General features: G+C 50.8%; 11 protein-coding genes across 11 annotated transcripts; 5 read left to right on the forward strand and 6 right to left on the reverse strand.

Annotated features, from left to right (window-relative positions):
- Positions 1–553: 553 nt before the first annotated feature.
- T069G_05869 (CENP-S associating centromere protein X domain-containing protein) lies at positions 554–1024 on the forward strand (the record flags this gene model as incomplete). The annotated part of the gene is made up of 2 exons (XM_056173079.1): positions 554–898; positions 977–1024. The coding sequence occupies 2 exons, from the start codon at positions 554–556 to the stop codon at positions 1022–1024; spliced, it is 393 nt and encodes a 130-aa protein (XP_056029937.1).
- A 1905-nt stretch (positions 1025–2929) lies between these two features.
- T069G_05870 (uncharacterized protein) lies at positions 2930–3861 on the forward strand (the record flags this gene model as incomplete). Its single annotated transcript, XM_056173080.1, has 3 exons — positions 2930–2978; positions 3044–3404; positions 3468–3861. 3 exons carry the CDS (start codon positions 2930–2932, stop codon positions 3859–3861), a joined length of 804 nt encoding a protein of 267 aa, XP_056029938.1.
- A 466-nt stretch (positions 3862–4327) lies between these two features.
- T069G_05871 (cytochrome b5-like heme/Steroid binding domain-containing protein) lies at positions 4328–5166 on the reverse strand (the record flags this gene model as incomplete). Its single annotated transcript, XM_056173081.1, has 2 exons — positions 4328–4837; positions 4909–5166. The coding sequence occupies 2 exons, from the start codon at positions 5164–5166 to the stop codon at positions 4328–4330; spliced, it is 768 nt and encodes a 255-aa protein (XP_056029939.1).
- A 646-nt stretch (positions 5167–5812) lies between these two features.
- T069G_05872 (uncharacterized protein) lies at positions 5813–8127 on the forward strand (the record flags this gene model as incomplete). Its single annotated transcript, XM_056173082.1, has 2 exons — positions 5813–6190; positions 6304–8127. 2 exons carry the CDS (start codon positions 5813–5815, stop codon positions 8125–8127), a joined length of 2202 nt encoding a protein of 733 aa, XP_056029940.1.
- Positions 8128–9086: 959 nt separating this feature from the next.
- On the reverse strand, positions 9087–10746 carry T069G_05873 (BTB/POZ domain-containing protein; the record flags this gene model as incomplete). Its single annotated transcript, XM_056173083.1, has 3 exons — positions 9087–10192; positions 10273–10482; positions 10581–10746. 3 exons carry the CDS (start codon positions 10744–10746, stop codon positions 9087–9089), a joined length of 1482 nt encoding a protein of 493 aa, XP_056029941.1.
- Positions 10747–11717: 971 nt separating this feature from the next.
- T069G_05874 (ATPase family associated with various cellular activities (AAA) domain-containing protein) lies at positions 11718–13016 on the reverse strand (the record flags this gene model as incomplete). The annotated part of the gene is made up of 3 exons (XM_056173084.1): positions 11718–12112; positions 12174–12820; positions 12883–13016. The coding sequence occupies 3 exons, from the start codon at positions 13014–13016 to the stop codon at positions 11718–11720; spliced, it is 1176 nt and encodes a 391-aa protein (XP_056029942.1).
- A 783-nt stretch (positions 13017–13799) lies between these two features.
- On the reverse strand, positions 13800–15825 carry T069G_05875 (PAP2 superfamily domain-containing protein; the record flags this gene model as incomplete). Its single annotated transcript, XM_056173085.1, has 4 exons — positions 13800–13894; positions 13960–15200; positions 15320–15536; positions 15741–15825. The coding sequence occupies 4 exons, from the start codon at positions 15823–15825 to the stop codon at positions 13800–13802; spliced, it is 1638 nt and encodes a 545-aa protein (XP_056029943.1).
- Positions 15826–16826: 1001 nt separating this feature from the next.
- T069G_05876 (enoyl-(Acyl carrier protein) reductase domain-containing protein) lies at positions 16827–17979 on the forward strand (the record flags this gene model as incomplete). Its single annotated transcript, XM_056173086.1, has 5 exons — positions 16827–17102; positions 17210–17366; positions 17450–17536; positions 17636–17728; positions 17822–17979. The coding sequence occupies 5 exons, from the start codon at positions 16827–16829 to the stop codon at positions 17977–17979; spliced, it is 771 nt and encodes a 256-aa protein (XP_056029944.1).
- A 46-nt stretch (positions 17980–18025) lies between these two features.
- Positions 18026–20550, reverse strand: T069G_05877 (thiF family domain-containing protein; the record flags this gene model as incomplete). Its single annotated transcript, XM_056173087.1, has 7 exons — positions 18026–18311; positions 18363–18447; positions 18511–19353; positions 19412–19473; positions 19539–19900; positions 19969–20139; positions 20350–20550. The coding sequence occupies 7 exons, from the start codon at positions 20548–20550 to the stop codon at positions 18026–18028; spliced, it is 2010 nt and encodes a 669-aa protein (XP_056029945.1).
- Positions 20551–21325: 775 nt separating this feature from the next.
- T069G_05878 (putative queuosine, q, salvage protein family domain-containing protein) lies at positions 21326–22609 on the forward strand (the record flags this gene model as incomplete). The annotated part of the gene is made up of 4 exons (XM_056173088.1): positions 21326–21737; positions 21802–21956; positions 22020–22380; positions 22437–22609. The coding sequence occupies 4 exons, from the start codon at positions 21326–21328 to the stop codon at positions 22607–22609; spliced, it is 1101 nt and encodes a 366-aa protein (XP_056029946.1).
- A 222-nt stretch (positions 22610–22831) lies between these two features.
- On the reverse strand, positions 22832–23549 carry T069G_05879 (DNA polymerase delta, subunit 4 domain-containing protein; the record flags this gene model as incomplete). Its single annotated transcript, XM_056173089.1, has 2 exons — positions 22832–23002; positions 23085–23549. The coding sequence occupies 2 exons, from the start codon at positions 23547–23549 to the stop codon at positions 22832–22834; spliced, it is 636 nt and encodes a 211-aa protein (XP_056029947.1).
- Positions 23550–23659: the final 110 nt, after the last annotated feature.

Consider the following 23659-nt stretch of genomic DNA (forward strand, 5'->3'; position numbering starts at 1 on the left):
ATGGGGTTAATTGGCCAGGTGGGTGTAATGCGGCGTCCACTGGTTGATCAAAAAGGAGACCGGAATGGAAGGTATTGAGGGAAGTTGGGCCAGATATCCCGACCTGTGTAACAGTTGCTATTTGCGGGTTAGACTGGCATGGGCACGGCGTATTAGTCGATTTGGCTCTTGCCGTGCTTTCTAGGTCGCTGTAATTATACACCAATGCAAGTTCCCTTGATTTAGAGATTTAAACAACAACGCTCTGATTTGATACTCCAAGTGCAATCTGTACCGTGCCTCAAGTGCAATTTTTTTTTCTTCGCGATTGTTCTCAGCCTCGCGGCTGTTGTGTGCGTTGCTGACTAAGAAAACGTATCGCGCTTGCGATTGGGAAGGCAGCAAGCCCGAGCTCCAAGTACCTGCCTATAAACCACCTACATGTATTGCGTATCACCGTGAACATTACAACACAGCGCGCAATCTACTTCAGTCACTGCTGTCCAAACATAGCCCTTGTCTAGCTATGTATACAGACGCCGGAGAGCAATCGAACTGATCACAAAGGGCTCCAATGCCACCTAAACAATCTTCCACCGGGGCTAGTCGCGGCCGGCCAGCCAAGGCAAACAAAGCTCAACCGCCTGCTCGCGATGCTTCGGAGTCTAGTAACCCGTTCGAGTCCTCAGATGACCAGGCCACTGCGGCGAACCAAACAATAAACATAGAGGAAGAGCAAGCAGAGCCAGAAAAGTCAATCCCTAAAGCCCTGTTGACCCGGATTCTGCACGAGTATTTCGCCAAGGAGGCTACGAGATTGTCGAGAGACGCCAACACGGCGGTGGGCAAGTACGTTGATATCTTCGTTCGAGAGGCGATCGCAAGAGCAGCTGTCGAGAAGCCAGGCGGGTTTCTAGAGGTAAGATTATTGGTAGCATGGCATCCGTGTTGTCTTTTCTTGAGCTGCTCAGATGATGTTAACGGTTTCCTCGTAAAGGTCGAAGATCTAGAAAAGGTCACACCTCAGCTGCTGCTAGATCTTTAGGGGCCACAGGGCTTTAATATGTCACGTCCAGCTGCCATTACTTGTATCTGGTCTGAAAGGGACTAACCATTTGCTACAACATCATCCGGTTGATCTAGTTGGAAGCTGATGCGCGTCCCGGGCCCCTGCTTTCGACCATCCCATGAGCTATTGAAAGGCTTCGCGGGTGTGTAGATTCGTCACCGTCTCCTCACAGTGACACAAATCTCAACCGAACAATGTCTCCGCAACAGTTTCATATTGCACGGAAGGCCAAAACAACGCCGGCCGGATGCCTCCAGCTCTTCTCGAGAACCACGCGAAAGACGGCGTGCATGAAACGCATTGTTTCCGATGCGATGCTAGATTCACAATGCAAAATCATCCATGACCATGGTGGGAAAGGGATGAAAGTTTATTGGTCAGATTTACTATTACATCTGGCTGAGAGTGTCTGCGATTTATTTCGAAGAATTTGGTTGTACAAAGAGCTGCTTCTCATCTTCTTGATGGTCATTAAGAAAAACTCATCGCCAACTAGAAGTTTAATCAATCCGTCTCTGACACGGATTTTCTACGCATAAAAGTGCAATCAACACGAAATAGCATCATTTAAATCTACTGGACTCTTATCTTTTGCATTATTCATTTTGGTGCTGATAAATTTTACGGCGACGTTCCGACTCGAAGCGAGAAAACAATTGCCGCCTTTGGCCTTGGTCGTTTCTCAGAAGGCGGATCATGACTTGTCCGTTATTGCGGCTCAGGGCGTGCGCATGGCTGTCGGTTACTAGAGCGTTTCACTAACGTATTAATAGTCCGGCATTCTGCAAATATACGACAGGGGGGCTTGTGGCGTCTACGACTCTGCGTCTGCCCAATTGACAACGGCACTTTGACGCCATTGAGCCTTCAAAACCCCAGGCACGTTGTCAAAAGAACTGCTTCGACGCAATTGGAAACACCAAGCCCATCAAGACTAAATTTGCGTCGAGGCCATGCGGTCACTGCGTTTGCCTGCGCTGAAACCGACCACGTCTCGCGTGTGTCGGAGACGCTCGACTTGAAGCAGCTTCAACATCAGACCCCGGCCCCGGCCCCTCAAAATTAGGTGTGGCGCGGCCTGCCTGCAACAATGCAATTCCGGCTTCAGCATCGCCCGGCGCCCATGACAGTTAGTCAGTATGAGAGACAGGCCCCGGTCAAGGCACCAGGGTCGAAATGTTTCTTCAGCATGGCAAGGAGAACTGCTGTCCGTGCTAGCGGCAGGCCAAGCAAGGTTAGCAGCTTGACTTGGTCTGCCACGACCCTTGCCATTGGGAGAGATGCGTGGTGTACAGCATCTGGGGCACCGCGTTTCGAAGACCCGATTGAGCTGAGTCTACCATGTTTCTGGACCTGGGCGAGTCGAGACCAGTGTCTATGGCCAAACCAGTCTCATACACGCTATGAGCGGCCTCAACTCGAGCTACTCCCCGTTGTTTGAGGAAATGTGATAGGCGCCTCCTAGACGACTGCGTTCCCCGTAAACGATGACCCCCCTCGAGCAAGGTGCAAGGTGCAAAGACGCTAATGCGGCCGTTGAGAGCGACATGAATGGAGATTAAAAGCCATCGTGTTTCCGTTGTTTCTTCAACTTCTGTCAACCATCGTTCTACTGTTTGTCCGTGGGGTTTCTTTTGTATCCTTACTTTTCTTCTCTTCTCTTCTATCCATTTACATTTACATTCCAAAGGCTAGTCCTTTGCTGGTTCTATCGTTTTCATTCACATTCTCTTACCTATTCAAGAATTAATCTTGCTTCTTTTTTCCTCTTCCTCTCTTTTTCAAGGTTTTATTTTGGGAAGTCTGGTACTCTCTCTCTTTAGACCGGCCTATTCTTCAGAAAAAAAAAAACAAACCAAAACTCAAAAACCTTTATTCAAGATGCAATTCACTACCCTCCTCGTTGCGGCCTTTGCTGCCATTGCCCAAGGTACGTCGAGTTACTCCGGGTTTTGCCATTGTTTAAGCTGATGTGTTAACGCATTTGTCCTTTAGCCGTCGATGTCCAGGTCGTCTCAGTTGGCCAGAACCCCATGGCTGGTATGGCCGGTCAGCCTGCTCTCAAGTACTACCCCGACAACATCAAGGCTGCTGTCGGATCCATGGTTCAGTTCCAGTTCTGGGCTGGCAACCACACTGTCACCCAGTCCGACTTTGACCACCCCTGCACTCCCATCTCCCAGGTCAACAGCTCCGTTACTGGCATCTGGTCCAGCTTCATGCCAGTTGCTGCCGGTGCCTCCAAGAAGGAGATCCCCGTCTTCACTGTCATGATCAACGACACCAAGCCCATCTGGATTTTCTGCAGCCAGGCCAAGCACTGCTCCAGCGGAATGTCCATGGTTATCAACGAGAAGTGAGTGTCTAGGACGCCGATGACAATAAATCAAGAGCAATACTAACATTTTTCAACTTGTAGCACCTCTGCCAACTCTACCCGTTCTCTTACCAACTACAGAACCGCTGCTTCTACCGCTCAGGGTGGCTCTGGTTCCGGCTCTGGTGCCCCTGCCGGCTCTCCTCCCAGCTACGGTAGCCCCAGCCCCAGTTCTGGCTCTGGCAGCGATGCCAGCGCTCCTCCTGCTGCTGCTCCTACCGATGCTGGCTCTCCTCCTGCCGCTCCCCCTGCTTCTGCTCCTACCGATGTCGTTGCTCCTCCTCCTTCCGTCACAACCGGCGCCTCTTCACCCTCTGGCACTGGTGTTCTTCCCGGTGGCGCCACAGACACTGGCATCCCCAAGAGCGCTGCCTCATCTGTCGGCGTTTCCAGCAGCTTGCTGCTGGCTCTGGCTGCTGCCTTTGCTTTGCTATAAACGGAGTGACGTGACGACATGAACGTGGTGTTGATCGGGTAAAAAAAGGACGACGATCTGTAATATCATATTTGGGGGGTTTTATTCATATATGCATCTTCCTTGCAAGCAAGGGTTTTTCTATTTTCTTTTTTCTGAAGCGGGATGGAAGTAATCTGTTCCTTTAGGTTTTTATGAAAGGGGAAAGGACAGCAAGAGTCCTGGGTTAGAGCACATGCTAGGGACCATGTGTGTAAATGTATCTGGATACCTTATTTAAAATGAAGGAGTTGTTTTCTAATCATAATTTGTTCATTTGATGCCTTGTGACGTGTGATGAATTGTTCTTGATTTTGCTAGAGAAACTGCACTAGCAATTGCCTTATTGTAAGCAGGCAAAGTGAGTATCGAGACGTAGACAAGGATGAATCTTTTGGAGTCATTTATCATATGCATGCTGTTTTCTCCCTCTCTCTTTCGTATACAGCTACTTCTCCTCCTTGGAATGTCTGGGCTTTCTCTTGGACCTGCCCTGCTGAGCCGGCGCACAAAGCTCTCTCCTGGGCTGCTTCTCCAGCCAATTCTTCTCCCGCTTCACGTAGCCCACCTTGTGGTACTTTTTGCTGTTTCCAAAAAAGTTGACCCAGTGCTTCAGCGCATCATGCACCTGACGCTGGGCCCTAATCAGCTCCATCTCCTTCATCTCCTTCATCTCGGCCGTGGTCCACTGGGCGTCCGTCTCAGGATCGTCCAGCGGCAGGAACATGTCCTCTACGCCCCGCATGTCGGGCGTGCGATCCTCAGCAAAGCACCCTGTGACAAAGGCTCGAGCGGCATCGCAGCCTGCGAAGTAGTTGTAGGAGCCTCCGGGGCCGTAGATGTGGCGCCCGAGGGAGACGTCGAAGATGGTGCCGTTGATGGCGACGTAGACGGGCTTGGAGGGGTCTTTGCCGTCGTAGGCGGCGAGCTGCTCGGGGGTCAGATAGATGGGACCTTGCTGTCGGATAGTTAGCAATTCATCTTTTTTTTCGACCTCTTTGTTTGCTTGTCAGGCAGGGATGAGCGAACCCATTGGGCTTTCCACCAGTCTACCCTCAGGTAGTTGGGCTTGTTCCTCATGCCCCAGAAGAAGCTCTCGCCATTGCTGATCCAGTAGCTGAGCGCACAGGAAGCCACGAACAGGAAGCTGATGACGCGCAAGACATCCAGCCACGGGGAGTAGGCATCTTCATCCTCGACCTTTGACTTGCTCGACTTTTTCTTTGCTGGCTTGGTAGCTTCTGCAGCGTCCGGCTGTTTCCGCTGGCGCAGTTCCGAGTCCGCCATGGCTGCTGAGCTGCGATTCTCGTCGATGAAGCTCTTTTATAGCAGCGATTGAATTTTCGGAGAATGGGATTGAGATTGAAAAGGTCAAGTTCAAATCGTGGCCATAAGCTTACAGCTGCATACCCGCATCGGGACTTACAAGCTCCCGTTGCTGATGCCCGGGTGGCCTGATTGGCTCTGCTGCGGACACGCCAGGGTTGCAGCTGCGGTTCTTCAAATGTTAGACTTTGGCAGATGCAAGTCATGATGGCTAAATGTCGGCTGAATACCTCGGTACAGCCCACCCCCAGGCGTTGTCTTGCTCGAGCAGTGGGTACTTGTAGTATCTAGTCCCAATAAGGGTTGGGTATCGCTAATACGGGGCGTCACCACAGCAACTGAAAGCAACAAGAGCCCACTTGGCACAATCTTTGTGGTGGAAATTGGTAAACAGCATTAGCACCTTATTGTTGTATTATTAACAAGCCCACAACTGCATAACCCTGCCCAGTACGGAGTAAGGCTTCATCTGCAACTACAAGAGAAAATATTCCGCGATACATACGAGTACGGATCCCCTCGAGGGAATCGCCACGACGAGATACCGGCCGCGAATCAGACGCGAGACAACAACCCTAGCCGTTCACAACAACTCACGCTGCAGCAAATGGAAGAGCTGACGAGTCTTCCCGACTCCCCCGCGACTGCTGGTGGACCCCTCCAGATGGCATCACCCGATCGCGTGAACCAGCGCCGCGACAATCTCTTTGGCACATTGCGAGCTCAGGGAGCATCGTCGGATAACCTCGCGGGCCGCGATAGTACGGTGCACGACAAGATCAGCCAGTTCAACAACATGAGCATGCAGGCGAGGCAGCAGGAGCGCAAGTCGGCCGATGCGGCGCTGAAGCGGGCCATGCTGGGTCGCGAAGAGGCCGAGGCCGAGATGAGGCGCATCAAGGACGAAGCCGGAGCTTTGCGGCGGGAGATTGAGGAGGGCAAGGAGCGGGAGAGGAGAGTGGGCGAGAGATTGGAAACAGTCATGGTAAGCTGGCAGAGCCCTTTGCTTCCATCACCTAACCCTCCAGCGTGGCACACTTTATTCTCTCTCGTCAGTATGGCCGGCTAATGTGAGCCTTTTTTTTTTTCGACGAAAAGGAAAACTATGGACGCGCAAAGGAGACACACGCACACACCCAGGCTCTGTGGGAAAAAGAAATTCGACGCGCGCGAAAGGAAAACTTCAAGGCGCAATCGACCATTGTCAAGCTTCAGGAAGACCTCAAATCCACCCGGGCATCAACACAATTGATCGAGGAGACTCTACAACACGAAAAGGATAGGAACCATGTTCGAGAGGAGCAAAACATCAAGGCTCAAGCCACCATTAGCCAGCTCCAAGAGGACCTCAAATCAGCACAGGCCATGACCAAGCTAGTCGAAGAATCACTACAAAAGGAAAGGGACCGGAGCCTCGCTCGAGAGGAGCAAAATCTCAAGTCTCAGTCCACCATCAGTCAGCTCCATGAGGAGGTCAAGGCTGCGCAGTCTATGACCAAGCTAATGGAGGAATCACTACAAGCCGAAAGGGAGAAGAGCCGCGCACGGGAGCAAGAAACGTTTGAGGCGAAATACCAGGCTAGCAACCTGCAGGACCAGCTCGAACAAGCATTCGCCCGCCTTAAGTTGGTCGAACAGGAGCGTGATGCCTACAAGGTGGCGGCCAAGAACGAAGAGGTTGCACGTCTCGCTGCCGAGGGCCGTATTCCCCTGCCAGCCGAGGAAGCAGATGACGAGTTTGCGTCGCCCCCCAGGAAGCGAAGGATCGCATCGACTATCAGGTGCAGGGATCCCCGTGTTTCTCTTTCAACAATGGAGATTGTCTCGTCAGCTGCTAGCGAGCTGGAAATCGAGCAGCTTACTGAGCAATTGCAATGGGAAAGGCAGAGAGCTGATCGTGCTCAGGAGATGATTGAGTTCATGCAAGCCGAGTGCCAAATGCACTGTTGTCCATGCTCCAAGTCTAAACGTCGGACGAGCATGATGCAGCAGCTTCCCCGAGCGACCCCTGAAAAGACGAGACTTTCTGTGGAGGCTTCCATTGAGGAGGAGAAGGATGTGTCTACTCAGCCTCTTCCGTCACCCGCCCAGCAGCAGGAGTTGAAGCTGGGAAAGGTGAGGAAGGGTGCCAGGCGAAGCACTGTCTTTTACCCTAAGGAGGGCGTCTTCCGCACAGTATCTGAACAAGAGGCCATTGAGCTGGAGGCCCAGCGCAAGGCAGAGATTGTCATTGAGGCTCACGAGGAGGTTGAGCCGGAGCCGTCTCCTCTCAAAGAAAAAACAGAAGCACATCAACGTACGTTTGCGAGAACACCGTCTACCGAGCCATCAGCCTATGATTTATCCCACGGGAGATCATCGCTCATGTCGCTCATCAATGCTCCGCGAATTGACGCCCTAGCTGACTCTCTTCCGAACTTTCATAGCATCCCGACGGTCCGTGACAACGAAACCGCTCAGGAGAGGATAATGCGATATCAGGAGGAGGAAGAAGGGGGCTTAAAGCTGGCACCTGCACCAGAGCCTCAGCCAGAACAGTTTTCTCTCCCCCGGAAACGCCCAGCCCCCGACTCCCGATCTACTTCCAAAAGTACCTACTCAGTAACTACCACAACCGTCCCAGTTCGAGACGAGCGATCCTCTAGCTCGTTATCTTTCACCCGGGGAATGCGAACTGCGTCCAACAGCAGCAGTGCGAGCTTTGACACGAGCGATCCGGCAATGATACCGACCATGACGCGCGAAGAAGCTCTAGCAAAGATCCGCGAGAGGAGAGGACGCGCCAGAAGCACAACGAGAGGCGCAGCTACACCACAAAGCCGGCCAGCGAGCCGGCCAGCATCCGCCATGAGCCGACGGAACGTAAGCAACCCAACGGGCACGGTTGGAAGCAGGTCCAGGTCTAGGCCCAGGAACGCATGAGGTGCTTTTCTTTTTTTGTTTCTTTCAATTTTCATTTTCCCTATGCTTTGAATTTATGCAATGGAGGGTACATAAAGTGGTATAAGCGGCGACGTTTGGGCTGGGCTGGGCTGGGTTGGCTGGGATATTTATATTGATATGAGGAGATGGACCACCTTGTTCATCCTCTTTACATATTTCTTGTTGTTGTTGTTTTTACTTCTTCTTTTGGGGGCGATTTCCCCCCCCCCCCCCCCCTTTTTTCTTCTTTTCTTCCTCCTGTCATTCTTTCTCTATGTACTTTTTCCTCTTTTCTCTCATTATCGCGCAATGCCCAACACAGAAAGGGATTCAGGGAGGGCAAATTTTGGAGCGCTGGCGAAGGCGGTGTTTTTTGGATGTCATGCTTGTATTGGCGTTTCTTGTCTTGTTTTTACTCTCCAAAGGTCCTTGATAGGTTCTCTTTGAAGTCAACAAAAATTGGTATGAGGGTGTTTGCTTTTTCTTGTTGTTTTACTTTTTTTTTCCTTTCGGTCTTTGGCTACCTTTGCTCCTGGTGTTTGATATTTTGAAATTGATCCCCAATTGCATTGCATAATTGTTAGGTGTTTGTGATTTTTGCAGTTGTGCTGCTTTTTTAGTTTTAGAAAAAGCCCAAATCTATTATGGTGCCTGAAAAGTGAACCATTTGCTTCTTATCTCAGGGGAATATTTCATTTGTTCAAAAACTGGAGAGAATATCTGCAGTTTGAGTCAACGTATTTTGTCTTACACTCACATCATGATAACAGCATCATAGCTCAAAATGATTCTCAATATGGACAAGGCAGAGGCATGTACAATTACCTCCGAATATTTGGTATCGCCTCGTTTCCCCCAAGCAAGCCCATTCAATAAACTCCCTTCTCTTACCCTTTGCTCATTACATGTTATATACAAAAATACCTCCATTTTTTTTTCTCCTCTCCAAATATTCAAAATCAGTCGCTAAGGAATTTTCTCGTCTTATTCCTACCCCTTTCCGAGCTCACAGCATCAATCTTCACGGCCACGAAAACGCACTCGACAGCGCTTTTGCCACTCTTGCTCTCCTGAATGCGTAGCCTAAACTGTCCCGTCTTAACAGCCCATTCTTGGCCCTCGTGAGGAAGGCCAATATCGATACTCTCGCCCGTCCTACGGCGCTTCCTGGGATTCACAGGAGTTTCAGTATCAGGGGTAATGGCAGGAGTGGCATCTTCGGCTTCGTAGTTGCTCAGATCTGCCTCATAGTCTTCACCATTAAGGATGATTGACGACTCTGCCTCAAAGACGACCCGGACGAGATCTTCACTGAGAGGAGTGTTGCCTGGCGTGGCTGGTTGCGAACTGGCGCCCCCCGACGCCATGAGGAGGCCCAGTGGCTGCGTGGTCGGAGGCAGGTTGAGCTTTGTCGCAACCACTTCTAACAGTCTCGCCACCCTAGCCTTTGTGCCGCCAAAGAACTCGGCTCTGACCCCTTCTGCTGAGAAGACGAACTTGGCCGTGGTCCCACCAATCTCCAATACCAACTCTGCCGGCTTATTGTCGACATATGGGCGTGCATACTTGACATGCCTGACGGAGGAGCGCGAGGCCCCGTCAGACTCTTCAGCGGAGATGCTAACGCCACTCTTTTGCACATTCTCCAACCGCAGGGCAATCTCTTCTATTTGGCGCAAAGGGTTATAGCTGATGGAGTGCGGAACAAGCTGCTGTTCGATGCCTTTAAAGTGAAAGTATCGAGCGTCGCGAAGAAGCTCTTGTCGATGATTCTCGTCGCGAATGCTGACCGGATACCCACGCAACAAACGTAGCAGCTCGGCAAAGGTGTCGGCGTTGCGGTTGGGAACTGAAGGAGGAAGTATAGAGGGCGGGCGTATCAGCCCCTCGCGATCAAGGCCAGGGAAGAGGTCGTTTGGCTGGGAGAAGAAGAGAGCGAAGCCGAGGGAGAAGTAGTTTGGGGAATTGGCAGGATCGTTGAGAACGTCGCGAGGAATCTGGAATTCCCGATGGCCGATGGACATGAAGATGCTCTCCTCGTTAAGCTGAGAAATGAGCTTAGGAACTATACATGATAAAGGTGATTAGTGCCTTGGGTATCCCGAAAGGCCATTGGGAGCCATTGGGCTCACGAGAGAAGCATACGATTATAGAATTGGGCGTCCGCAAATAAGCGCACAAAGTGCGTCCCGTCCCGCGGCTTCACATGATATCCTTGTAGATGCAGCGCAATATCTCTAAATGTCTTGGGATCGCGATCGATGTATAGCGTCCGGATCGTGGAGGAGGGGTCTTCGCCTTTGCTCTCAGCCACTTTGATCTGGCAAAGGAAGTATTGCGAGAAATAAGACGGCGCTATATCATTCAGAAGAGAAAAGAAAGTAAAGTTAGCAAACAAGGGTACCAAGATCAGGGGTTGGTCTCGCCAAAGCAAGCCACAGCACGCGACGAACCATCGGAGGACAGAGATGCGCCAGACAGCTTGAACAACTCGCCGCCAATCTGGATGGGAAAGACGCGCTCTCGCGGCAGAATCTGCGGGATCTTGTGGACGTCGGCTCCCGAATGCAAGGGAAGCCCGGCGGTGCTGGGCGCCTCGCTCGGGCTCGCAGAAAGCATGGCCACTTCTCTTGGGGAGGCGGACATGGACATCGAGAAGCGCCCCAGTTCCGGTGTCTTATTATATGTGTTGCTCGTTGTCACCACAGCTAAGACGTCGGCTGCTGCGGGCGGCTACAGCGGCAGATGCAGGTAGAGCACGGCAAAAGGCACTGATATGGGTCGAAGAAGAGAGAGCGGCGACGGCGAGCGACGAACGATACTCGCGAAGACCAGCCAGGAAATCGAACTGTTACTCCGTGGGTGGATTTGGATGGATTGCGGCGCTGGCCCCGGGCAACAACAGCGCCCCGGGCATTAGTTGCCGATAAGCAGAGCCCCAGACCGGCAGAGCCCCATTGCTGGGGGTGGCGGGAGAAACAAACAAACAGAAACAAAAGCGGAATTTGCCGAGGATGCAATTTGGAATCGCCGATGAAGCTGACAAAAGAGAGATGAGTTGTAGTTGCAGTTGCAGAAGAGAAAAGAAGTTTGTTTTGTTATCTTTTATCTTTCGCCTTAATCAAGAAGACCTGGCACTTGCTGCTCCAAGAAAGAAAGAGCAAAGGAAAGAAGAGAAGTTGCGCCGTGATTGCCAATACCCGCGCGCGTTTCTGACGTAACATGAAGTCTAAATCCCGCCTGATGGGGAATCTTCAGGGACCTTCAGGGACTTGCAGCGGCTCGTGAGTGGCTGGGCTGTTTAACTGCTTGAGGCTTCTTCTGCGCCACCCGCAACTAAAACTCGCTCTGTCCGTTTCGCGAGAATATGGCCCGGAATATTGCCCCAGATAATGACAATGATACGATGCGGAATAACGGAGTAATTAGTCTTTTGATATTGTTATCATTATCAATCAATTAATCATGCCGAATTGTTAACTGCAATGCGAGTGACTCAATTGCTTGTCCATCGCATTGTCTCTTACTCGTTTACCTATATTCATTTACAGACACGGCGTCAACTTGCTTCTCAAACGGCTTTGCTTTGCTCACTTGCTCATCAATTCCACCCCTCCTCGCACAACTCCCACCACCGCTCCCGTCTGGACCATCTCGCTGCCTCCTCCAGCAACTCTGTGCTCAATCTCCGCCAGGCCTTCCAGCCAGGTAATCATAACCTCTGCGCTCACCTCGAGCTTCGTCAGCTGCTCCATCAACGCTGTGATGATATCTGCCAGCGCCAGGCCCTGCGTTGTCTTCAGCGCATTAATTGTATTCAGACAGCTCGTCACGTCCGGCGTGCTCAAGAGCGTCTCCATAATCTCCTTGATGGCATCGGGCTGAGGCGCCGCAATGCAGTTGTAAATCGTTTCAGTCGTAATTGTCTCGCGCTTGATCTCGCTTTCCGGCGGCTTGGGTTCGTTCTTTAGCCTCAGTGGTGTGCCTACACGCTCAACAGTTAGCCTTGACCAACAAGTACAACCTATATGTGCACTGCAACTCACTTGACGCATGGCAAGCCTGAAGCACGTTCAATGCCCTTCGCATGTCGCCCTTGCTCAGCTTCACTAGTGCATCCACTGCTTCGCCCTGAATCTTGACGTTCTCCTCCTCCACCACCTTCTCTACCAATACCCTAATGTCCCCCTCCTTCAACGGACTGAACCGAAATCTCGTACAACGAGACAGCAGCGCGGGGCTGAGCTTGTGAGCGTAGTTGGCAATGATGCAGAACCGTGTGTTCGCCGTGTATTTCTCCATGATTCTTCGTAGCGCCATCTGTGCGGTGTTGGTCATGGCATCCGCTTCGTCCAGGATGATGAGCTTGAACCCTGCAATCGAATTGCCCTTCGCTGCACTGCTGCCCATAGAAAAGATTTGTTTTGTGCTAGCAAACGTCTTAATCTGTTCTCGGACAACATCGATGCCTCTGTCGTCGGAGGCGTTCAACTCCAACACCATCTGGCGCATGTTGGCAGTACCGTAGATTCGTCGTGCTAGGGCCAAGATGGTAGACGTCTTTCCCGTGCCGGGAGGTCCGTAGAGAAGCAGGTGAGGGAGGCGATTCGACTCGACAAACTTGTTGATGGTAGCTAGGATGTCTTGGTGGCCGGACACATCGTCGAGCGTTACTGGACGATACTTTTCGACCCTGAACAAGGTATTGTGAGTAAGCTGCTTTGTTGAAGAGCACAAATTTCAATTCCTTCGTACCATGGCAGGGTATCTTCAGCTTCAACCGGCAAGTTGGCAGCACTCCGTTTGCCCTTGGTCGCCTCAGCAGAGAATGTGATATCGGCGGATGGACCAGGGCCATCAACGTCCATCTCATCCTCGTAGTCGGACATTTTTGGCGGGGAAAAGCAGTTGTAGAGGTAAAATTCAAGCTTTGCGATGCAATCCCACTTCGTCTATAGCTTTATAATGAGCTGACCCTTGGGTGACAAGATGCAATTGTCGTCGTTAATTTTTTGTCATGTGCAAAGTATGGAGCTGAACAAGTGCAGCAGCTACACGCGCCGAGACGTGTTCTGCCCATTAAAACCCCTGCAACTGCGCCACAGCCTGGAGCAAGATTAGCCACTGAAGGGCTGGGGATAGCCACAACACTCAGCACGGTGTACTTTGAGCATCAACACATCACACAATGCATTTACTACCAGGTAGTAATATATGCTCTTAATGAATACTGCTAGTAGGTCCTGTATGCTACATTCGTATTTCTCGTAATTGTACGCACTCCGGATCAATGTTGTATTCATTTCTCCTATTTCTTCAGTCCCGCCCAATACCCTTTCCAATATACACAAAAGATGATTATGATAATAACACAAGAATCGTAAAAAGAAGAAGAGGGAGAAGAAGAGGAAGAAGGAATATTAGGATACATGCTCTCTCCGTTTATTGTCTCATGGCTGTCTTTCACATGATGCGACCAGTCGCCGTGCCAGAACAGAAAAATAGAATGGCTTGAAAAGTTCCCAAATTCGTAAAGCAAGAAAGGATAAAAGAAGCAGAACAAGGCAAGAAAATGAAAACGCCCCATCATGTCCCTATGTTCATCAAAAGGAAACGTATACGTGTAAACGATTTGCGCCTACCATGAGCCAATTAAGCGTAACGGTCACTGCTCAAATGGCAATTCGTTCTGCAACCGTACGGACAACGCCGAGACCAATGAAGCTGAATACCATGGGCACTCCTGCCACTGCAAGCCACGAGATTCCTGTGATGGTTTTGTCTCGTTAGTTGTATTCTCGATATTCAAGGGTTGCAATGTTGGATTCCTACCTGCATAAACCACGAGTTTCGTGACAACTTCGACATCATATCTCACTCGCGGCTTCACCAGCTGAGAAAAGACCTCCTTCTCGTCACGCGCATCCTCCATAGAAAGATAAATATCCGGGTTCCCATTCTCTGTCCCCTGCATAACCAGAATGTCATTTGGACCTCTCAGCGACTCATTGTCATTAAACGCCGCCTTCTGGGCACCTGAAGTTTGTGCTCCCTTGCCTGACTTGTCTTCCTCTTTGCCATTAAGATCCATATTGCTTGATTTGCTCTTGAGACTTGCATTGCTTCCAATGCTATCCCGTCGTTGTCGTTCCCGATAAGCCAGGGTTTCGTATGCATCCGCCGCGCTCTGAGGCCCGATAGAGACCGATCGACCTCGAGTTGTGGGATGTCGAATACTCTCAACCATGCGAGGAAAATCAGAGGCTGTCGGGAATAATGTATCCAACCGCGATCCGGGAGGCACAGACTTGTACTCGCTAGCGGGCGTAAAGAATCTTCGGGGCAGGTCAAAGCCGGTCGACTCGATAAGACGGAATAGATGAGGCAAGACCTTGAGCAGCGTGGGCTTCATAGTCTCGCGCCAAACAAAAATGGCAATGATTCCCACAACCATCCTTGCCGCTATAACCCACGACACATACGGCAAAACGCCCATGCTAGACTCAGCGCCAGCTAGGAAAGTCCTTCCGACAGTCCAGGTGCCGACTTCCAAGCCGATTACTACGCCGGCGAAGGCGACACTATCGTCGAAGCACGGACAATCATCTGCAGGCTCGGGATGAATTCGCACAAAGACGACGACAACCAAGCCAGCAATGACGGGAACCAGCCAAGTGCCGTGCTGCATTGCGGCGTCCAATGGCGGCCCGTAATAGTATTCCAGGACGGTGATGCCAGCCCCCATTATGGATCCGATGATAACGTCCAAGAACCCATGCATGCCGCAGTAAAGTCGCCCAAAGACAATCGACACAGCATAAAAGTACGACAGGATCTCGAGGAGCAGCTTTGTCGTGTCGGAAAAGGTGTTGAGAGGGTCGCGCAGGTGCAGGATGGCGTAGACGGCAACGGATACGGCATTGGCACTATGAGTCGAAGGGAAGCCATACTCGAGCGCAGCAGATCCAGACATAGTGATGCGGTTGAGCGGTGGCGACAGTGGCCGGGGCAGCGAGTAAAAGTCCTTGATGAAGCCTGTCCAGAAGACACCCAGCGCCAAGATGTGGACCAATCTGCGCCCACGACAATTAGCAATCCCAAGCTCCAAACCCATACAGCAAGCAGACAGATAAAGCGACAGTAGATGCCGCCGCACTTTTGAACGAAGCAGGTTCTTCATCCCCAAACATACCCCTTGGCAAAGGCCGCATAGCCACCCCAGAACAGCATGGGCAGGAAGACCATGAAGAAGGTGTGCGTGCCCAGGTTGGCCGTGATGGCGAAGTAGCTGTCGAGCGCCGGGGTGCGCAACTTGCTCTGGAGAGCAGCCAGATACGGCGTCTCCCAGCGGATGAGCGGGAGCGCCTGTTGTCGCAAGTTATATCTCCATTTTGGCAGCGCTCTTTTATCTACAGGTGGCCTTGTGTCAGCGCATGCGTCTTGTTGCCTTTGAATGTCACCGTCCCCTCTAATTGCTCCTCTCGTCTGCGCTCCAGCTTCAACTCCTCTCCCCCGATGCTCGATCTTCTCATGATCGCCGCACAATACCGATCCTGCTCGAGGATTGTCTTCATTTCCTCTATCACCACCACCGGGAGCTGTGTTGGACCTACAATGATCGAGACTTCTCAGCCCCGCGTCAGGGACGCTGTCCTTGTGCTTGTGATGCGGCGGGGCATCGCGTCGCGTGCCGCTCATGGTGGGAATCCCAGGCAGTCGACAGCGCTGTCAGGGAGGATCTCAATGTGTCGTGGGACGAGATTGGGACCCGACATGGAGTGACAGCGGAGGGCAGTGACAGGCAAGAGTAGGCCGGAGGGAAAAGCGAAGACGTGGCCCCGGAGTCCGCAGTTTTTTATTAGTGAGATGCGATGCGACGAGCCCTGGCGCAAAAAAAAAAAAAAAAAAAAAAATCGCACTGAAGTAAAAAGGCAAGCCACCAAACCCTGTAAGCCTCGTGCTCCAGCAGTTATTTACAGTACAGCCAAGTGACTTCGATCTATGCCTAGATATTAATCAAAGCCACCACGAGTAATACGAAGAAGAAAAAAAGCTAGAAGGAACATGCCCTTTTTCCAAGTTGGCTTAGCTGCCGAGGGATTTACCAAATTGGGTTCTTCATTTACCACAGATAGCGGTACGTTGCCGGCCGCAAAACCAACCTTGAAGATAAAGGCCGTCGAGGCGTCCATCCGCTTTGCTTACACCAAATGCGCTGTACTGTAGATCCGTCCAGCGCTACTCCGCACCGAGGTAAGGCCTGCAAGCCAAGGGTCCATAACCGCTTTTGAAACGGCCAAACGCCAGTATTGCAGGGTACTTCTGTTTCGTGGGTATGTGGTAGGTATTTGGCGGCTATAAGCGCTTGTGGAATCACAGTCGGCTGAATTGCATAATCAATCCCATAGATTCCCATCATCGACGTGTATCATTGAGGTTCCATCTCAGACAGCAAGTTACCTTATGTCTCCGGGATATGGATCACATGCATCATCCAGTCCACCAGTGCGTGGGTTACGATACACACTAAGGCACAGCACCTTTTAGTAGATCAACGGATGGCTTCAGGCCCCCCAGCTCCCCCACTGATTCCCCAAAACAGCACCGAGCATCTCCCGCTCTCCAGTAAAAACACCAAAACTCATTAAACGCATCACTCAGCCCTAAATCCAATCCAAAACCGATCGAGGCTCAACACCATGGCGCTGCCCCTTGCAGGCAAGCACTGCGTCGTCGTCGGAGCCACCGGCGTCATCGGATTCTCAATAGCAAAGGCATTCTCCCACCAGGGCGCCGTCATCTCTCTGCTAGGCCGCTCTGTCCTCGATGCCCGCCCTCGTCTGGAGCCGCAGCTTCGTCCGTACAGCCTACCCGGGACTGACGCCGACACTCCCTCGGCTCACCAGTTTATTCGGCTGGATGCTTCGAATCGGGACGAGATTAAAGCTGTGTTTAGTCCACGCGGATCATCCAAGGTAATTAATTGTCTACTATAATTGAAAAAAAGAAGAGAATTGATATCTCTGTATAAGCCACGTGCCTCATGAACTTCTTCTAATGAACCGGATATACTCATGTATAGTCTTTCATCGGACCAATTGATATCCTCGTCAACTGTGCTGGCATCTCCCAGACCACCCTGTTAAAACGAACTCCAGATGAAGAGCTTTCATCTATCGTTGATACAAACTTGCTGGCTACTATGCTTGTGTGTAAGCACGCAAAGATGAGGCCAAACGGTATAACCCTCTTCTCCATGATGCTGCTCACCATCCCTCCTGTTGTGTTTCCCAGACCAATTAACAGCTGTATCCTTTCCTAGGCTGCATCATCAACGTCTCTAGTCTCATGGGAACAAAAGGTGGTTTGGGGGCCACGGCTTATGCCGCTTCCAAGGCCGGAGTAATTGGTAAGACGGCATCATGCTTGCATCTCTGTGTTTGCTTTTGTGTACTAAATACATTGTTTTACATACATTTCATGTGGTAAAATGCTCATATCGTCTTAGGCTTTACCCGTGCCTTGTGCCTTGAGATGGCGTCTCGGTCTATCCGTGTAAATGCTCTGCTGCCCGGCTGGGTTAACAGCTCCATGTGGACTGGTGTGTATATCCTCCTCCCTATTTCTTGTCCCTTAGACACGATAATTGTTCCTCCTCCCCTTGTACCCAAGCTAATGTACAACCCAATATTAGATCTTAAGCCAGAAATCCAGCAAGCCTATCTCAGAGATACTCCCCTCAACAGAGTGGCAGATCCCACAGAGGTTGCTGATGCTGCTCTGTTCCTGGCATCCAACGGCTTTGCCAACAACTGTATTCTCAACCTCGACGGCGGGCTGAGTGCTGCTTGAGACGTCGCAGCAGCTTCTTTGGCGCTTAATGCAGCGATATATATCATTAATCATCGATGACGATGGCTCCACCGGCGTCTTCCACAACCACCACGTCATCGGCCGGGCCGACAAGCTTCGCCTTTTTGAAAGGTGGGCTGCCATCGTCGGGAAGTGGCCTCTTGGTGCCTTTAGACTCCTCTACCATCTCATCTTCTAACGAATGCTTTCCGTTTTGCTGGCCGTGGCCATTACCGTTGGTCTCGACTGGAGAAGACTTCTGGGTCTTGTGAGGGATTTCAGGACGGCCAGCATGTACCGTGCGGAATGACTCTCTTTGGTTATCCAGGATGCTGCATTCGATTAGCTTCTCGCTCCTGACAGCTTCATTCCATATTACATACCCATTTTGAATATCAATTACCAAATTGACGAATGGGGCATCATCATCCTCATCGGTGACAGTGAGAAAACTACCTCCCTTGATGCCTACATAATTGTCAGCTTCTTTGTTGTAATTGAGAGGGGAAGAAAATCGTTGAAATGTCATACCAAGCTCAGTGAGTTTCTTTCCGAGGTTGTCTGTCTCGTCTGGGTCATACAACACGCCAACGTCGTTGCTCACGACAAACTCTTTGTCTCCATAACCAAACTGGTCCTTTACCAGCTCCTCGACGATGTCCCCAAGTGTTGCCCGGGACAAATCGGCAATGACACTGGTGTAATAAACTCCGCAGACGGGGCAGTTGGGGTTTGGTTCTCGATTCTTATCTGGAGCCAACAGTCTTGCATTGGCAAAGGGTGTTAGGAATACTTCCTTAGCCTGGCCGTATTCGCCTTTGAGCACTTTGAAAGACTGCAAGACACAGAGACCTGCAACAATGGCGTTTGTTGTGGCAATGGCGGGGATGATATTGCCGGCCATCTGTTTGATGTCGAAACGAGATTTCACATCGATGCCAAAAACTGTGGAGCGAATGTTTGCGCTGGACGCTACAAAGTCCAGAGTATCGTCGTCGTCTTTGTCAAAGGTGATGGTCGGCTCAGGAGCGGATGGATCCTTGGTCGCCCTCATTTGAAGCAGTCGCTTGCTCAGCCGATCAAGACTGTCATTGAAGACAACAAGACTTTCTTCAAGGGACCAAACTTTCTGTCCATCCGAGAGAATGGCATCTTTTGTTTCGAGAGCCTGGCCGGCTCGTGCCATCACTTCATCATACTTGAGCGCTTCAGGGGCGCGACGTGATTTCCACATGTCTTCAACAGATCGCAGGCGCTCGATATCAGAATTAAAGACTTTGTCGAACAGCAATCTTGGAAATTCAGATGTCCCTATTGCTCCTCGGATTTTCTTGAGAGCCTCTGACTCTTTCTTTAGTTCTTCAATTTCCTGGGCTGATAACTTTGTTCAGCATAAAACTTCTTCTTGCGCCGGGTATGATGGACGACCTACCGTTATCCGCATCCGCTGAGTGATCAAAAGCGGATTCATCCTCACTGACGCCAAAGATTTCACTGAATAGAATATGTTAGAAAGGGCGATGACGAAGGCATACCGGATGCAAGGAGAAGCCTCTTACTTGAGTAGATAGCTTTTGCCCCAAACTATGCAATGGATTGGCTGGCTCGGTGTGCTTCGAATCGTACAAACGGGAAAGGACTTGGGGACATCCTTGGGAGTGCAGTCGTAGCAAGCAGTGACACCCTTTTTGATGACCTGGACTTGGCCATTGAAACCAGTCGTTCCACTCTCAATTAGGGGGACATCTGCCGCCAAACACATCTTATTTACATGCCGCCTAGCGTCGAGGTTGTCGAGGGCATTGAAAACGATCTTGAAGTCGCGAAACCATGGAACGCTGAACTCGGCGTCTTTGATATTGGCATGATGCGCGACAATCTTGACGTTTGGATTGAACCTTTGTGCCGCCTCTTTGGCAACCTGCCCCAGAAGTTAGCATTACGAACTTCGGCCGATCTCTAGCGCAGCCTCGGCATCATCCAACGCACCAGTGACTTTGATTTTTTAATATGCTCGTGTCGGAAGAGGAATTGTCGGTTGAGATTGGATAGATCGATCGTATCGAGGTCGACGATGTGAATTTCGCCGAAGCCGTTGAGGACTAGATTTTTCAGAAGCTCGCATCCGATACCTCCAGCGCCCACCATGAGCACTCGCGCCTGTGACCAAGGTCAGTGTCCAAGTTCGAATCCAGCTGACAAAAAGAATAAAAATTATTATTGAAGAAAGAGGAAATGTGAATTTAGTAATAGCAACAGAGGGAATGAATGGCTCAGGTCGAATGGGGGAGCTGACTGCCAGCGTGGGTTCAGATCGCGGGACAGTAGAGTTTAAGCTTCCAAAAACCACAGCCTCATCATCCTACGTACATGCTTGACTGAGGAATTCAGAGATGCGCCCAGCGACTGGTGATTAAATCGATCGCGCGTAGCCATTGCGTTTCGCTGAGGAGGTGCGGGATGTGACGCGACAATCCGCGGCTGCTGCTGAGGCTCTTGGGCAGCGGTGGCAGCAGCAGCAGTTGACGTGCTCTCGACTGCATCCACGGCAGCCTCTCTGGGAGCCTCCATCGCTACCATCGGCGCGAGTGACGGGCACTGTGGCAGGAAATAAAGGCAGTTGCGATGGCGGGAGATTCGGGGTTTGTATCTGGTGATGTTGTTTGAAGGCGGTCGATCGTAGGTGAGGCAGAAGGCGTCGAATCGATTGCGCCAAACCTCGTCACTTTTTCAGCTGTTGGTCTGGCGATGCTCGGCGCAGGTGCAGCTCCAGGTCTTCAAGTACAAGGTACGAGGCAGTTGGAAAGCCGGATTGCGACCAATGAGATGAGGTCAGAGGCCCGGGGAATATGCCCGAGGGGCCCGTGCGTTCCCAGCGTGCTGATTGGTTGAGCTAAGATAAGAGATTGGCGGGAGTGACTTGGAGAGCAAGGCTGCGTGTGCCTGGCTGGATTTTTTATTTTTTCTTATTTTTCGATGGATGATGTATGGAATACTTGGGTGCAGAACATTTGAAGAATATGACAATGATATAGAAGAAAAGATTGTAAAAATAGCCTTTTTAAAGTCATCTGGGATAGAAACCTGCTGTAAGCATATTTGTTACTCTTTCAGGCCCAATTTGCCGTCCTGATAATCCACAGCATCCCAGATTCCAACACTGAGAAAAGCCCTGATTGGGCTCTACAGACACCAGTCCTGGGCTCAGCGGGGTGCTATTCACAGCGCTGCCCACCCAAGCCAGAAGCGCTTTTGGCCTTTCCAGTGAACAAGACCTTGACCTCACTTCACTTCACTATTCTACCTTTTCACATACAATTGAACTTTTGCACTTTTATATCACATAATGTCGGATGACGAGGTAGATCTCGAGCTTCTCGCTCTTCTTCGCCAGCACCTGCAAGGCGTCTCCATCAAAGACGAAGAGCCTGAGACAGGCGTCCTGCCCGACGCCGAATACGTCTACAACCATGGAATCGACGTAGCCATCGACATGCAGTCGACAAAGCGAGCCGCAGAGTCCATTTATGCGCAGATGCAAGAGAAGAGCTATTCCACCTCCACCTGGTCGTCGCACGAGCTGCATCCCAAGGCCAAGGATGAGGCCACCGCCGCCTTCATCTTCACCATGGACCTGCTCAACTTTTCGTTCTGGTCTGAGCTGCCTGATGATGAGAGGTTTTCTATTGAGTACAAGGGGAAGCGGTGGACGGGGTACTGGAGTCTTGTGGCAGCCATGCAGAGGGCCCTTGAAGAAGGTTGGTGGGAGCTTTCTTTTGCTGCCGATTCATATCATTTTGTTTTCACACTGACCTTTATCAGACATACCCATTACGGATCCCCATTTCTGGCAGAATGAGGAAGAGTGCAACCTGGAATCTCTCAGACACGTCTTTAGATCCTGCACAGAGGAAGAGATGCCTCTTCTCCAGGAGCGACTGGACTGTCTCCGAGAAAGCGGAAACGTGCTCTACAGCGTAAGTCATAACTCTCACATACATGATATGAATATTATATAACTCTAACTCCAACACTCAAAGAAATATGATTGCTCTGTTGTCAACCTCATTTCCGCAGCCAACGGCTCCGCGGCCCAGCTCGTCAACCTGCTTGCCCGAGATTTTGACTGCTTCAGAGACGAGCACCCCTTTGAGGGCAGACGCAACCCCATTCGCATCATGAAGCGCGCTCAGATTTTCGTGGCCGACATATGGGCTTGCTTCGAGGGCAAGTCATATGGCGAGTTCCGTGACATTGACAAGATTACAATGTTTGCCGACTATCGTGTGCCTCAGATCCTCTCTACCCTCGGCGCATTGTACATTGGTCCGCAGATCCACGCGGCGATCCGCGATAAGAAACTTATTGAAAGCGGAAGCAAGTGGGAGATTCAACTACGAGGTAATAACCTGACTTCATTCCAATGTTTGTGATGTCTCTTATTAACATTGTTGCAGCTTGCAGTATTTGGTGTGTTGAGTTGATACGGAGGGAGATCCAGAAGGCACATCCCGATACCCACGTCAATGCTATTCTGATTGACTTCTTCCTTTACGACACAATGAAAGAGATGGAAGCAGCGGGCAAAGAAACTATTCCTCATCATCGAACACGCAGCATCTGGTACTGATTCCACACTATACTTGGACGAGAACTTAATCAAAGCATATGGCACGGAGCATGGCATCTCAAATTATAGAATAAACATACAACATCTCTGTACATCTGCAAAGATGGCACACCAATCAACTCGCATACCCATCATAGCTCCAAAAGAAATCATGAAGATGAAAAATAGAAAAAGAACATATTACACCCAACGCCGCGACCCTACTCCTGCTGATGTTTTTTCTTATGTGGACAAAGCCGTGGCATTCATTATCCGATCCATGTGCGCAGTCTCAACTTCGTCATTCTCCTTGTTCTCCTCTTTCAAAAGAACCGCCAAAACTTCAATCGGGGGCTTCATGCCAAGACGCTCAGCTCGCTGCCATCGCTTCACGCGAGTGATTCCGATACAAGGCTTCAGGAAGCTAATGTTAACACATATCCAATCAAAACATTTCTGTACCTCCATATAAGAGAGGAGTGTGTCGTAAACTTACACCATACTGCGAGCTCACATCAAAGTATCGCAGTACTTTCTCGCCCAAGTCAAGGTCCTCCTGGTGCACTCGAGGCGCCTTGCGCACCTTCTCAATCGCTTTCCAGTACGACTTGATCTGAGCATCCGTAATCTTCTCTGCCTTGAGCTCTGCTTCCGTTTTCTCTGGGGCTTTTTCGGTAACAGGTTCTACTTCCGCCTCCGCCTCCGACTCCTCGTGGACTTCAGGCTCGTCTGCGACAACATCGACGACTTTTTCCTCCTCTTCCTCCTTGGTTACTGCGCCCTTTGATGCTGGCCTCTCCGGGATGGTAGTCTTAGCAATCGCGGGAGTGTCTGTCACCGCCTTCTTCAGATCTTTTGGCACAGCCTTTGTAACTCTGCCCGTGAAGCTGATTGTTGACTGTCCCTTGGCGGGGCCGGGACGACCCCGGGCGGCCGCTGCTGCTCGTCTGGTGGTAGGCATTGCTCGATGATGATACCCTGTAGTGTTATTGAATACCGATACAATGCAGCAATTATTGCGCTAATTCCACGACTATAGTTGTCTTGCTCGTATCAATGCTTTTGTCGTGT

The sequence above is a fragment of the Trichoderma breve genome, chromosome 3, assembly GCF_028502605.1.
Source record: "Trichoderma breve strain T069 chromosome 3, whole genome shotgun sequence".
NCBI classification, from domain to species: Eukaryota; Fungi; Ascomycota; class Sordariomycetes; order Hypocreales; family Hypocreaceae; genus Trichoderma; species Trichoderma breve.